We start from the raw sequence: 12,410 nt of genomic DNA, 5'->3' as shown, positions 1-12,410 counted from the left end.
AATTGTGAACAGCAATGACCTTGGGCCACTGAGGATGTACGTGCCCTACCAGCGTGTGAGCAACACACGTTGCTCACACACATTCCTAGGAGCGTGGCTGTGTGTCCTGCTAGATGGGGGTGGAGGGGGATGCCCCGAGTCCCGTGATCACTTCTCTGGGTGTGTCTGTGTGTGTCCTGTTAGGCAGGTGTGTATCGGGGGGTGAACGGCACCCGCAACCAACTCTGTGTGGGTACATAACGTTTGCGGATGTGTCCTGCAGGTGTGAGCCAGCGGACGCTTCTGCCAAGCGTCTGCACACGCTTCTGTGTGCTTAGAGTGACTTGGCACCCCCGCGTGTGTCCTGTGGGAGGGAACGGAACCCCACAAGGGCTGGGACAAGCGGGAACGTGCGAGTGTGCGTCCTGCGGCTCCCTGCTCAGCCTCCCGGCGGTCCTGCCCGTGTGCGCGAGTGGAAGGCGCCCGGGGCCCGCGGGTGTGCGCGCGCCGGTGCCAGTGCGAGTGAGTGCGGCGCCGTTCGCTCGCTCCGCTCCGCGCCCGCCCGCGCAGCCCGCACACTCACACTGCTTGGTTGCTGCCGGGTGACGCGGGCTGGGCCCGCCCCCCGCCTGCCGGCCCCTGGCACTCACTCGCCGGCCGCCGCCGAGCAGGCAGCAGCCGCGTCAGGGCCGTCCGGGGGGCGCCGCCGGCGATGCCCGCAGCCCTCGCCGCGCCCCGCCGGGCCTGCTGAGCCGCCCCCCACCCCCCGGGCCGGGGCCGCGCCGGGCCGGGCCGGGCCGCGCCCGGGCGGGGCCGCGCTGCCTGCATGACCCTCCGGCGGCGCGGGGAGAAGGCGACCATCAGCATCCAGGAGCATATGGCCATCGACGTGTGCCCCGGCCCCATCCGGCCCATCAAGCAGATCTCCGACTACTTCCCCCGCTTCCCGCGGGGCCTGCCCCCGGACGCCGGGCCCCGCGCCGCTGCGCCCCCGGACGCCCCCGCGCGCCCCGCCGCGGCCAGCGCGGGCCGCCGCAGCCCCTCCGACGGCGCCCGCGACGACGACGAGGATGTCGACCAGCTCTTCGGAGCCTACGGCGCCAGCCCGGGCCCTAGCCCCGGCCCCAGCCCGGCTCGGCCGCCCGCCAAGCCGCCCGAGGACGAGCCGGACGCCGACGGCTACGAATCCGACGACTGCAGTAAGTTTCCAACTCGCCGACTTCCCGCCCCCTCCCCCGGCCCGGCCTCTCGCTCGCTCCCCGACCTCGCGGGTGCCCCGGCCCCCTGCGGTCTCCCCTTTCGCCGGCATCCACCCCCGCCGGTGGCGGCCCCTCGCCCGCTCCGTGCGCTCTCCGCGCGCCCTACAGAGGCAGCCCCGAACCCCTCCCTGACCCGCACTGGAGAGGTGGGAAGTTTGGGGGCGCCCCCTGGGGGTGTCCCATTTCCGGGGCCCGGTTCTCGGAGCCCGCGCCGCGCCCCCTCTCGGCCCGCTGGCGGGGAGCTCCGGCGCGGGCGGCGGCTTTTGTTCCGGGGAAGGGCGGAGCTGCGCCCCGGGGAGACACCAGTTGCTGCCTGCCGCGCGGTCCTCCCCGCTTGGGAACCCGTTGCGGGGCCGGCCCCGCAGCCGAGGGGCCGGGCTGGGGCGGGAGGTGGAGGGGCCCGGGGCCGGGCCGGCCTCCCGAGTGGGCCCGGCGGCCCGCAGAGCGCGGCGGCTTCGCTGGCGCCCGGGCCGAGCACCAAAGGACCGCGGGGCCGCTTGTCCTTTGGAAAAACCTTGGCGGTTCTTCCTCCTGTGTCCGTGGACCCTGCCGCGGAGCTCTCCCGGGCCGCCGACCTTCGCCCACCTGTTACGCCCGCTTTCCACCACCAGGAAGGGTCACCCAGCACGCGCCTCCTCCTCCCGGGGCTGAGCCTCGAGCCCCAGGGAGTGGGCAAGCGCGGGGGTCCCCGGGCCGAGGCCCGGCCGGGGGGAGCTCCTCGCCTTTCCCGTCTCTGACGGTGCCTGCCGCGCCCGACCCGGGACCTTAGGGGAAACCGAGGTGGAAGAGGTCGCCGCCTGGTTCGGAAGGGGTTGGCACGAGACCGGGGTGGGGCTGGGGGGCAGCGCTGCTCGCTAGGGTCCCCAGCCGAGCTGTAGCCCCAGTCGCGTCACTGTGAGACCTGCCACACCAGCCCTGCCAGGGATGTGGACCTTTCCACGCAGGGGTCGCTCGCAGGCTTCGCCAAGGCCCGCTCAGCTGAGTCCCCCCAACAACCGCGTGCTGCGCCCGCGAAGGTGGCTGCGCCTGGTTTGGGCGCTCACAAGGGCCTAGGGCCGGCGGCCTGGAGTTTCCCCAAGCATAAAATGTGCCTCTGGAAGCTGAATGTGGAGGTCGTCAGCACCACTGGGGGAGGTGGCCCACCGCTCATTGTCCTACCTAGGGAGGCCCTGGAGGAGAGAGCTGGAGGAGGCCCCACCTCCATCCTCCAAGGGGAGGAAAGTGCTAGGTACTTTCAGTGGGCCTGGACCGCAGCACTCTGGTCGGAACCTGGTGTATTGAGGCCTTGCTGTGGGGCATGGACGTGGGAAGCAGTCCTCTCCCCCTCCCCTTCCCTGCCAGCTTGGGGAAATTGGGTCGTGGGAGTTGATTGTCCTCAGGGCTGTGCCCTGGATCTTCCCCACCCTCAGCTCCTGGCACCCTGGGCAAATCGCAACCCCTTACTTGCCATGCATCTGGGAAGGACCTAACTGGGACCCAAGTCACCCCTTTGGATGCCATGAATCCAAAGCCACCTCCAGAAGAAGGGTTAGGGAACCTGTTGCCCTTCCAACATCTTTCCTGCTGTGCCAAGGGAGTGAGCTGGCAGGGCAGGGCTTCCCCATGAACTTCAGGGAACCCTCCTGGTGCCACCAAGGGCCCTCTGGATGACAGACTATTATGAGGTGAGAAATCTTGTCATTTTTTTGGGCTCTCCCTAAGCCCCCAGGCAAGGTGGCCCAAAAGTCCCAAACTCAGGCCAGCTGCCTCATCTCCAGTCCATCAACTCAGCAGCCTGTCACTGAGCACTGTCCCAGCAGCAGAGAGTGGGGCAAAGGGAAACAGGACGGGGTCATGGGAACCAGGGAGCTCACGTGTCCCAGCAGGGGACAGACTCAGTTGAGGTGGGCAATGCGAGGCCATCCTGAACACAGCCTTGCCAGCCTGAACTGTGGGCTGGCCACACCCATGACACCAGGCAGTCTGTTGAAAAGAGCTAAGGAGGAGGGCATATGGCTGAGCCACAGCCAGCTTGGGCCCCCTTGTCCCCTTCCAGGAGCAGCCCACCCCAGACTTGGATCCCGTCAGTGGCCGAGCAAACATCCTAGGCATGGGAACACAGAAAACTCGGCTCCTTCCTGTGGTGGGACCAGGCTGGGGGTGGAATCGCTCTTCAGCAGATACCCCAGGCCGAGGCCCTCTCTCAGCCCTACCAGCCAGATCCCTAGAATAAGCCTAAGTGATTCAAGCCAGATGGTTCATTAGGGCTTTAGCCAGGGTTATGCTATTTGCTGCCCTAATTATTGGATTATCTCTGTTCTAACAAAAAGAAATTAGGGCGGTTGCTCTGTTGTCCAAGGCTGAGAATGAAGTGCTGTGTATTTATTCAGCCTTTCCCCCTCTTCTCTTTAAAGCCCATCCTTTATTAAGGCACCTCCAGGCACAAGCACAAAATTCACATGTTCCAAACTGATCTAATAGGGGGCGATGGTGGGGAGAAAACGCAGTGCACGTTGGAGTTACAATCTCCCTTCCTCCCACGGGTCCGAGGTGTGGCCTGGCCAAGCTGGGCTGGGCTGCCTGCTGCCCTGGAGAAGGGCCCCGGGCCCCGCCCTCTGCATGTGCTTCTCCCCTGCCGACGCCCTCCCACCCACTCTCCACCTGGGAGACCCAGGCCCTTCTTCAAAACTATAAAGACTAGAATGTCCAGGTTGCAAGTAACAGCAAACTCAAAGTGCCTTAAACAGTGAGGACAGTTGAGATCGTGGGACCCGCAGGTAGGTTTACACAGTGTCCCATCAGCAACCTTGGAGGTGATGGTTCTGCCCCCCTTTCCACTCGGCCATGCTCTTCTCTTCGTAGGCTGACCTCCCTCCCGGTGCAAGGCGGCCACTTCAGGTCCAGGTGTCACATGTAACAAGAAGATCCTAAATTTGACAAGGGCGAGTTTCCTTGCCCATATCTCGGTTCGAGGGTGAGGACAGCTCTCCCAGAGTCCCCAGGAGACCTGTCCTTCTGTCTCATTGGCCAGAATTGCATCACATGCCCGTGCTCACACCTGCCCCTGCATGATTCGCCCTGGTCTGGGTCAGGAGCGATGCCCCTGGAGGCCTGGAGCGAGGATGCAGTGGAGGAATCGCTGTCCCGAAGGCCCTCAGCTGGCAGCGTTTCCTGGTCCCTGCTGGCTGTGACTCCCCTTCCTTTGAGCCCAGTCATGTCCTGCTCGCACCATATTTCTATGGATTCAACGTTACAAGACCAACTGTACGGCCGGCACTGTGCTGAGATTCACGAATGCCCGAGACACAATCTCTGACATGAGGGATTTCACGGAAACCGAGATGCACAAGTAGCCCCGCAGTGACAACAGGGAGGCAGGAACCCGAACGAGAAACGCTAGCATGCACAGAGTTTACCCACAGAGAAGGCTCTGCTCTGAGGCTGGGAGAAGGGAAGAAGCAGGCTGGCAGAGTGGAAGGAGAAAAGAGAGATGCTCCTGGCAGAGGGAGTGCCGTGTGCACAGGTAGAGAGGGGTAGGAAACACAGCCCGGCACAGGTGCCTGTCAAGTGGCTCAGGACAAGGTGGTCATATCACAGAGGGCCTTCAGTGCTACACCAAGGAGGTTAAACTGAGTCCAGGAGGCAGTGGTGAACCTTTGAATAATTTAAAGCAGGAGAATGATTAGACTTATAAAGGTCCTAAAGTTCTAATCCTCTGCCCCAGAGCTGCTGGGAAACAGAGACTATGGCTCATTCTTCTTTCTACTTCCTGAAGTTCTTGGCTCAGTGCCTCAGTTTTCCCAACTAGGAAATGCTTTCAACTCGGGCTTGACCATTTTTCTGTGGTTCTTGCAATAGTTTTTTTTTTTTTTAATTTATTTATTTTTGAGAGACAGAGTGCACGCAGGGGAGGGGCAGAGAGAGAGAGGAGACAGATCCAAAGTAGGCTCCAGGCTCTGAGCTGTCAGCACAGAGCCTGACATGGGGCTCTAACCCACAAACCGTGAAGTCATGACCTGAGCCAAAGTCAGACGCTCAACTGACTGAGCCACCCAGGTGCCCCTTGCCATAGTTTTTTAAAACTATTTGAGAGGCTGACATTTTTCTTCAAAAAGAAAAAAAAAAAAGAACAACCAGGGCAGATTTCCTATCCCCAAGGGTGTACGGGTGAGGAAAGTCCAGGTGCAAACCAAGGTCAAAATGATGCTGTCAGTCTCCATCAGCAGAGCAAAGGGATGTTTGGCCTTAGAGGAACTGACAGGGGCTTGAGCCTGATTTTCTCTGAATTAGCCCCATTAAAGCTCTATAATTATCGACAGGCGGGTGACAACTCTCAAGGGCCCATTAGTGACCAACCCTCATTATTTTTCCAAGGATGTAAACTTTAGCCAGGACACGTGATTTGAGTGGGTGGAGGGCAGGACCCAGCGGCTCACACAGACGAGCACCTTCACCTGCCCTTAGGGCCCTCCTCACCTGCACCGTGAGTCGGCTCCTGGACGGCAGCCCAGCCCTCCCTCGTCCCCGAGAGCGACTTGGCTTTTCTCTCTCTGTTTCTCTGTTGCGTCCTCCTAAGGTTTCAGCCACGCAAAGTGGCAGACAGAAAAATTGGGGGAAACCATTAGGCTTTAATTTTTTTTTTTAACGTTTATTTTATTTTTGAGACAGAGAGAGCATGAATGGGGGAGAGGCATAGAGAGAGGGAGACACAGAATCTGAAACAGGCTCCAGGCTCTGAGCTGTCAGCACAGAGTCCGACGCGGGGCTCGAACTCATGGACCGTGAGATCATGACCTGAGCCGAGGTCAGACGCTTAACCGACTGAGCCACCCAGGCGCCCCACCACTAGGTTTTAAGAAAGGAACTATCAGGATGGAAGTGAAGAGGCCTGGATTCTGCTTCCAATTCTGCTGTGCAACCCTGACCAGGTCACCTCCCCTCTCTGAGCCTCATTTCCCTGAATGGGAAATGAAGACTTTGGACGATAAGATCCCTGCCCAAGAGATCTCCACCACCAGCAAGTTTCTACCAATGGTGACCACGCTTCTATTTACAAACTATTCTTTTTAAAAAAAAAACATTTATTTATTGTGAGAGAGAGAGAAAAAGAGTGCATGTGAGCAGGGGAGCAGCAGAGAGAGAGGGAGAGAGAACCCAAGCAGGCTTGACTCGGGGCTCAATCCCACAAACCCTGAGACCACGACCTGAGCCGAAATCAAGAGTCGGACGTTTAACCGACTGAGCCACCCAGGCGCCCCTAAAAACTATTATTTCTTACAAAGCTTCCGTTGGAGTTCAAAAAAATTCATCAATCCTGCAGCCGTGGGGGAGGGGGGACCGCACTGGGTGCGCTGTTCCTTCCTGGGCATTGATAACAGGTGCTGGTTTCCCCGGGCAGCGTCAGCTGTCCCTAAACAGGGATGTCTGGAGAGCCGGTGAAAGGGGCTCTTCTCTTCTGGACCTAAGTTCCCCAGTGGGGAGCAGGTAGCCCCACCGTCTGGCTGGCTGTCCTTCTCTGAGAGTGGGCAACGGGCAGAGATCGTGGGGTGTGCATTTTAACACGTGGGCATCACACCCAATCCCCGCTCCCTTGAACAGCTGGAGAGCAAGTTGGTTGGAACGGACCGGCCATGTGGATTGAACATCTGCTCCCTGCCGGTGTCACCGGCATGGCTGAGGCAATGGTCCCTCCTCTCTGGAAGCTCATGTCTGGCGGGAGACTGGACCTGGGGAGGCCTGAACCGAACAGCAGACTGATTTCCTGTCACGTAGAGCCAACAGCGTTGGAGAATATTCTAAAAGCAGGGACCTGGAGAATCCGGGGCCCGTGGCTGTGTGCGCTGTTACAGGCGTGGTGATACGAACCTCGCTCACAGCACCCCCACCCGCCCAGCTGCACAGATGGGAGCCAGGATCCAGGCCGCAGCCAGATACAGTTAGCGCTGAAGCACACGGACTCTACTGACGAAAGCGCCTTAGGCGCCACTCAAGCCCTGTTGACTCATAGTTTGGACACAATTCTAGTATAGATTCTCCCCTGGTTTCGTGGAACAGACAGGGGACTATTGAAAAGGAGGGAGAGCTGTGTGTGCACCAGAGGCAAGTATTCTAAGAGGAGTTTCAGGCTGATGGCCAAGGAGGAGGCAGAAAAACGAAGAAAACGGTATCTGTGGCCATTTGTATATCCTGTCCACAAAGGCCGGGAGGGGAGTGATCCAGTTTGGAACGAGTTCATTCCAGAAGGCGTCTCGGAGGGGCAAGTACAGTTATCTAGAAAGATCGCCAAAATAGATCTGCTCTTTCTATAATTACATACTGAGCATTTCCGGTCCCCCAGGGGCTGCGTTAAGGCACAATGCTGTGAGGTGGGCTCTGTTGTGTCTCCATTTTGCACATGAGGAAACTGAGGCACAGAGAGGCAAGAAAAGCTATCTAAAGTCACACCGCAAAGAAGCACAGTACAGCCAGGACTTGAACCCGAGGTCCAGCGTCAGAGGGTGGGTCTCCTACCCCACGTGCGCCCCTCCCAGGCAAGGACAGAGACTGGGCTGGGTGCCTTGCCCTGTGTTAGGAGCTAGGGGGCAAGACTAATGCGACTCAGTGCCATCACCTCAAAATGAAGGGCAGCTGCACACGCATGGCCCTTAAGTTGCCCGTTTCTCTGCCAAGCCAAACTTAGCCATGCCCCGGCCCCTGCACGAGCCCAGGGGTCTGCAGGCATACGGTCCCTGTGGATCCACTCCACTCTGCCACCATAGTGCCAAAGGAGCCGTGGACAAGATGTGAAGAGATGAGCCTGGCTGGACTAGGCCAGTGGGCCATAGTTCGATCTAGAACCGTGTTGGGTGCCGCTGGCCGGAAGAACAGAGCCCCGCCCTCCCCCTAGCCTCACTCCACCCACTCAGCCCCCCGGACCCCGGTCGGCCTGTGGTTGGAATGCCTTTCCCCCAGCGCCACTGTGTACAGCCAACCCCTAATCATCTTATATGGCTCAGGTGAAGCATCACCTCCTCCAGGGAGCCTTCCCTGGTGGCCCCAGTTCACATCCTTAGACCCCTATTGCTCCTCGCTCACCAGACTCTGTTAGGGTAGATTCTTTCCATCTGTTTCTCCTATTAAGCTCCGCTTTCCTTGGGGCAGGAGCACCGCCTTATTGATACCCTCATCCCTAGAAACCAGCTTATCGTAATACTGTTTGGTAAAGAATGAATGAATGAATGAATGAATGAATGAATGAATGGCGTGCCAGTTGACCGGCCCGTGTCTGGGTTTCTAAAGACATCCTGTGAATTTGCATCTTACTGTCCAGAGACTCACCCCTGGAGGCCTGCTGCTCACCCACAACCCCCGCTTTCGTGCCAGGAGCCACGTCAACACGGGAGGCCACAGCTGCTGTGTGTGATTGTCCCCCAGGGTTGCAGCTGCACCCAATTATTGCCAAATGCTCTGCCCAGCCCTAGAGAGTTGCCTGCTGCCTTTAAAAGGCTTGCAGCTCAGCAGCGCGAGGACCTAGGTGGCTCCTTACTCCTTCGCAGGGCCCCCCAGCGGACCAGAGAGAGGGGGGAGCTGCGGCCCCAGGTGTTGCTGGGGAGTGGGGGGGGGTCAGCCAGTCAGCCTGGCCAGGACCCACAGCCTCTCAAAGCCGTGTCTCCTCTGACTTCTCCCACAGTCCTCGTGACCCTTCACGGGTGAGAGAAACTGACGCACAGAGCCAAGACTGGCAGTTGCACGAGGACGGCAGGAGGACAGGAACCTTTAGCTGAGTGCCCTGTACCCTGGGCACACTGGGCCCAACGCCGGACCAGCCCCAGGCCCAGCACCACAGCACGGGGGTCTGGGCTGTGGGGCCTGCCACCTGGGTTTGACTCCTGGGCCGCTACTCGTGGTGACCGGGGCTGACGTAGCCTCACTGAACCTCGGCTCCTCTGTCCTCTGGAATGTGAGGAGGACATTGCTCGCTTCCTAGGGCTGATGGGGCTAAGAGGCTGGGTGGAGAGATTGGATGCAGTAGGTTCTTGGTCGATGGCAGTCACTGTGGGCACCTGGTCCCACCACCCAGGGGTGGATGATGCTCCGCCACTGTGTGGCCAGTGCGTGACCCGAGCCCCCTGTCCGCAGCTGCCCTGGGCACGCTGGACTTCAGCCTGCTCTACGACCAGGAGAACAACGCCCTGCACTGCACCATCAGCAAGGCCAAGGTAGGCCCCCGCCGGCTCCCGCGGTCCCCGGGGTCTGGGGCCCTGGCTGGAGTTGGGGGGCGGGGGCGGCTGAGATCCAGAGGCCCATCCTCCCCACTGTTTCCTGACTGGGCCCTGTGGCACCTGCATCGTGGGTGCAGGGCAGGGAGGGAATTCTGGCCTAAATCCTCTCCGCTGCCCCAGAAGGCCTTGCCGGGCCAGGCACTCAGGGAAGGAGTAGAACAAGGAAGCAGAAAGCGAATGAGAGAAGGAAGGCACAGGTTGGGGGCGGAGCTGGGGAGGGGCTGTGGAGGGAAGCAGGGGAAGCGGAGAGATGACAGGTATGTCCTGCTAGACCGAGAGGGTTTGAATTGGTTGCCTGTGGCCCCTGAAGTTCCCAACACCTGGGCAGCCCGAGAGTGGGTGGGCACCCATGCCCTGCTCCAGGCAGGGGATTCATCTCCCATGGGCTCAGCGCCCAGCCTTGCTCTCCGGTCTCTGGGTTGGGGCTGGGGGCGTCTCCCGCCTCCGGCTGGCAGGCATCAGCTCTCTTCTTAGCCATGCTGTTCCCTCCACCCCCCGCATCGATTCCTCTGGGAGGAAGGTGCCAAAGTTGATGTTCTCCCGCAAGGTAAGGGTGGTAGTACAGCCTAGTGGGACTCCCAGTAGAACCGTGGAGGGGCCTGGGCCCAGACCCCTCCCTCAGTCCCAGCCCGGGAGCTCCTCTGCCCCTCAGCACCTTCACCCGTGGCTCTGCCCACCCCGAGGGACAGGCTGCCTGTCTCAGCTGTCACCTGGCCTGAGCCAGCACCCTTAGACTGCCATGCAGGGGGAGTAGTGTCCACTTTGGGCCCGGGGCCCTGATTGGACACCTAGAAGCCGGCATGTGCCATCCTGGCCCCGACCCCCCTCGGGAGCTGCCCGGGCTGAGATGCAGGGGCTCCAGACCTGCCCTTAGGAAAGGAGCTGAGAACCTGGTGATCCGCAGCCACGCCAACGTGGGGTGCCAGCTGCAGGGCCCGGGCAGGTCCCTTTCCCTCTCCTTCCACCCAGCTTTGTAGAGGTGGTCCGGGCTTGGGAACTGGGAGCAGGCACCTGCTGCCAGGCCACTCTGGTCAGAGCCACCTAGTCTCTTCTCCCTCCCAGACACCAGCCCCTCCTGTGCCGTGTGCCCTGCCTTCTCTACCAGGGGGGAGAGGGGTGATTGGAAGCCCTGACCTCTAATCTCAGCCCCCCTCCTCCCCAGCTCTCCAACCCAAACCGGGGGGGTGGGGGTGAGAGCCTCCATCCTCCTTGGAGGTGGGCCTGGTCGTGAACGGCCGTTCATCTGTGATGCCACGGGGTTGCGAGCTCAGCCCCACACAGGCCACGGCTGCCTCCCTCCATGCCCAGGTGCCACCGCGGAAGAAAAAAAATACAATTTCCAGAAACCAGAGCAGTCATGAGGTCTGCTAAGACCCTGTCCGCTTATGGTTCCATTGGTTCCCTGGCTGTGCACACTTGACTGAAGGCTCAAAGTTAGCGAGGGATGCCATCTTGTGGAAGGACCCTCCAGGGCCAGCCAGGACGTGTGGCCTCCTTGGATTCAGGCGGGCAGGGAGCGGTGGCAAATCTGGAGCAAAACCGAACCTGGTCTCCAGGACCCAGAACGTTTTCCCGTGGGAAAGAGGGAAGCCTATAGATGAGCAGATAGAGGGTCACGTGGGCAGAGGGTCAGTGAGGGAAGCCGTGGGTTCAGGGAGCAGGAGAAGAGGCATCCGGAAGAAGGAAGGGCCTCACCAAAGCAGGATAATGAGGCCCTCATTCAGAGAAGGGTGAGTCACCTGGCCTCCATGATCTGGAGGAGAGAAAAGCTGGTCTGACGAAGACTGCCCGTGACGCCTGCCCTGGGCCAGGACGTGTAGGGGGAGGGGCGATTGCTCTGGCGCTGAGCCATCCTCCCAGTTCTGAGGGCGTGGGCTCAGGGGTCTCTGCAAAGAGGGTGGTGAGGGGACCCAGCCAGGAGGCCTGGGCAGGAGGGATGCCTGCCGACCCCGTGCCCCGAGGCCCTGGCTGCTCTGTGTCTCCAGCTCCCGCTTCACACCTTTGGCTGTACCCCCTCCACTCAGGGCCTGAAGCCGATGGACCACAACGGGCTGGCGGACCCCTACGTCAAGCTGCATCTGCTGCCAGGAGCCAGTAAGGTGAGGGGGTCCACCCCAAGGCTGCCAGCCGGCTCCCCCTGCTGCGACAGGGGCCCACGCTGGGCTTGGAGCACCCAGTGAGGCGTAGAGCTCCCCTGCCCCCTCACAGCCCAAGCAAGTTGATGGGACCTCAGTCACTTCCCTCCACCCAGAGCCCCCAGTCAGCCCCACAGCTTCGTGGTGCACCTAGGAAAAGGGAACTCTTTCTGGAAAAGACTTGCTATTAAGCCCAAAGCTCAAGGTGACCCTCCGCACTAGATAGAAGGTCTAGACTTTCTTACGTCTTACAGTTCAGTGTCTTGTTTTTAATTTCACGGGAGAGAGGGTTAGATAATCTTTTCAGAGTTGGGTGTGGGACCCACAGACTTTTCAGGGGCAGGCTGTGTGGACCCCATTGCTGGTGGGGGGGGTAGGTTGACAGGAGACTAGCTCTGCTTCTAAGAGGACACCAGCGGGAGGCTGGGGCACACAGGACACGGGGCACCAGAGCACGAGCAGCAGAGCCCGAGGGCTGGTGGTCTTGTCCTGGCCTCTGCTCTAAGAAACCAAGAGTTTGGAAAGGACTTCCTGGCGTTCAAGTGGCCTGCTAGGAAGAGACTGTGATGGAAATGCCCTCCGGGGGAGAGGGCTGCCCTCGCCCCTGACTCTTCCCAGGCCAACTAAGCAGGGAAGAGGCTGAAGAGCCATGGGCTGCTAGGGCCCGAGTTGGGTCTGAGGCCCAAACCCCCTATGCCAGCGTGTAAGGGCTGAGGCTCCCCAACCAGTCCAGGAGGGCCACCTGGCAGAGGCGATTAGTCCCGATTCAGGAAAGCAGGGCTGCAGGGGAGACAGCA

The 12,410-nt window shown here is 60.5% G+C and overlaps 1 protein-coding gene across 4 annotated transcripts in view; it reads left to right on the top strand.

Annotated features, from left to right (window-relative positions):
• The first annotated feature begins 222 nt into the window (after positions 1 to 222).
• DOC2B (double C2 domain beta) overlaps positions 223 to 12,410 on the top strand; it is a 30,114-nt gene continuing 17,926 nt past the window's right edge. The window contains exons 1-4 of one of the 4 annotated variants that reach the window (XM_019429633.2): positions 223 to 1,178; positions 9,336 to 9,415; positions 9,999 to 10,025; positions 11,503 to 11,577. In XM_019429633.2, the coding sequence (XP_019285178.1) occupies positions 806 to 1,178; positions 9,336 to 9,415; positions 9,999 to 10,025; positions 11,503 to 11,577 (555 nt within the window). In that variant the 5' untranslated portion in view covers positions 223 to 805. The remainder of the gene's footprint in view (positions 1,179 to 9,335; positions 9,416 to 9,998; positions 10,026 to 11,502; positions 11,578 to 12,410) is intronic. The other 3 variants (XM_019429635.2, XM_019429634.2, XM_019429636.2) reach the window with 3 other exon arrangements.

Source organism: Panthera pardus, unplaced genomic scaffold (genome assembly GCF_024362965.1).
Source record: "Panthera pardus isolate Hobbes unplaced genomic scaffold, ASM2436296v1 HiC_scaffold_3, whole genome shotgun sequence".
In the NCBI taxonomy this organism is placed as follows: domain Eukaryota; kingdom Metazoa; phylum Chordata; class Mammalia; order Carnivora; family Felidae; genus Panthera; species Panthera pardus.
The sequence above is the reverse complement of the archived record's forward strand: the minus strand, read 5'-3'. Positions and strand labels throughout refer to the sequence as shown.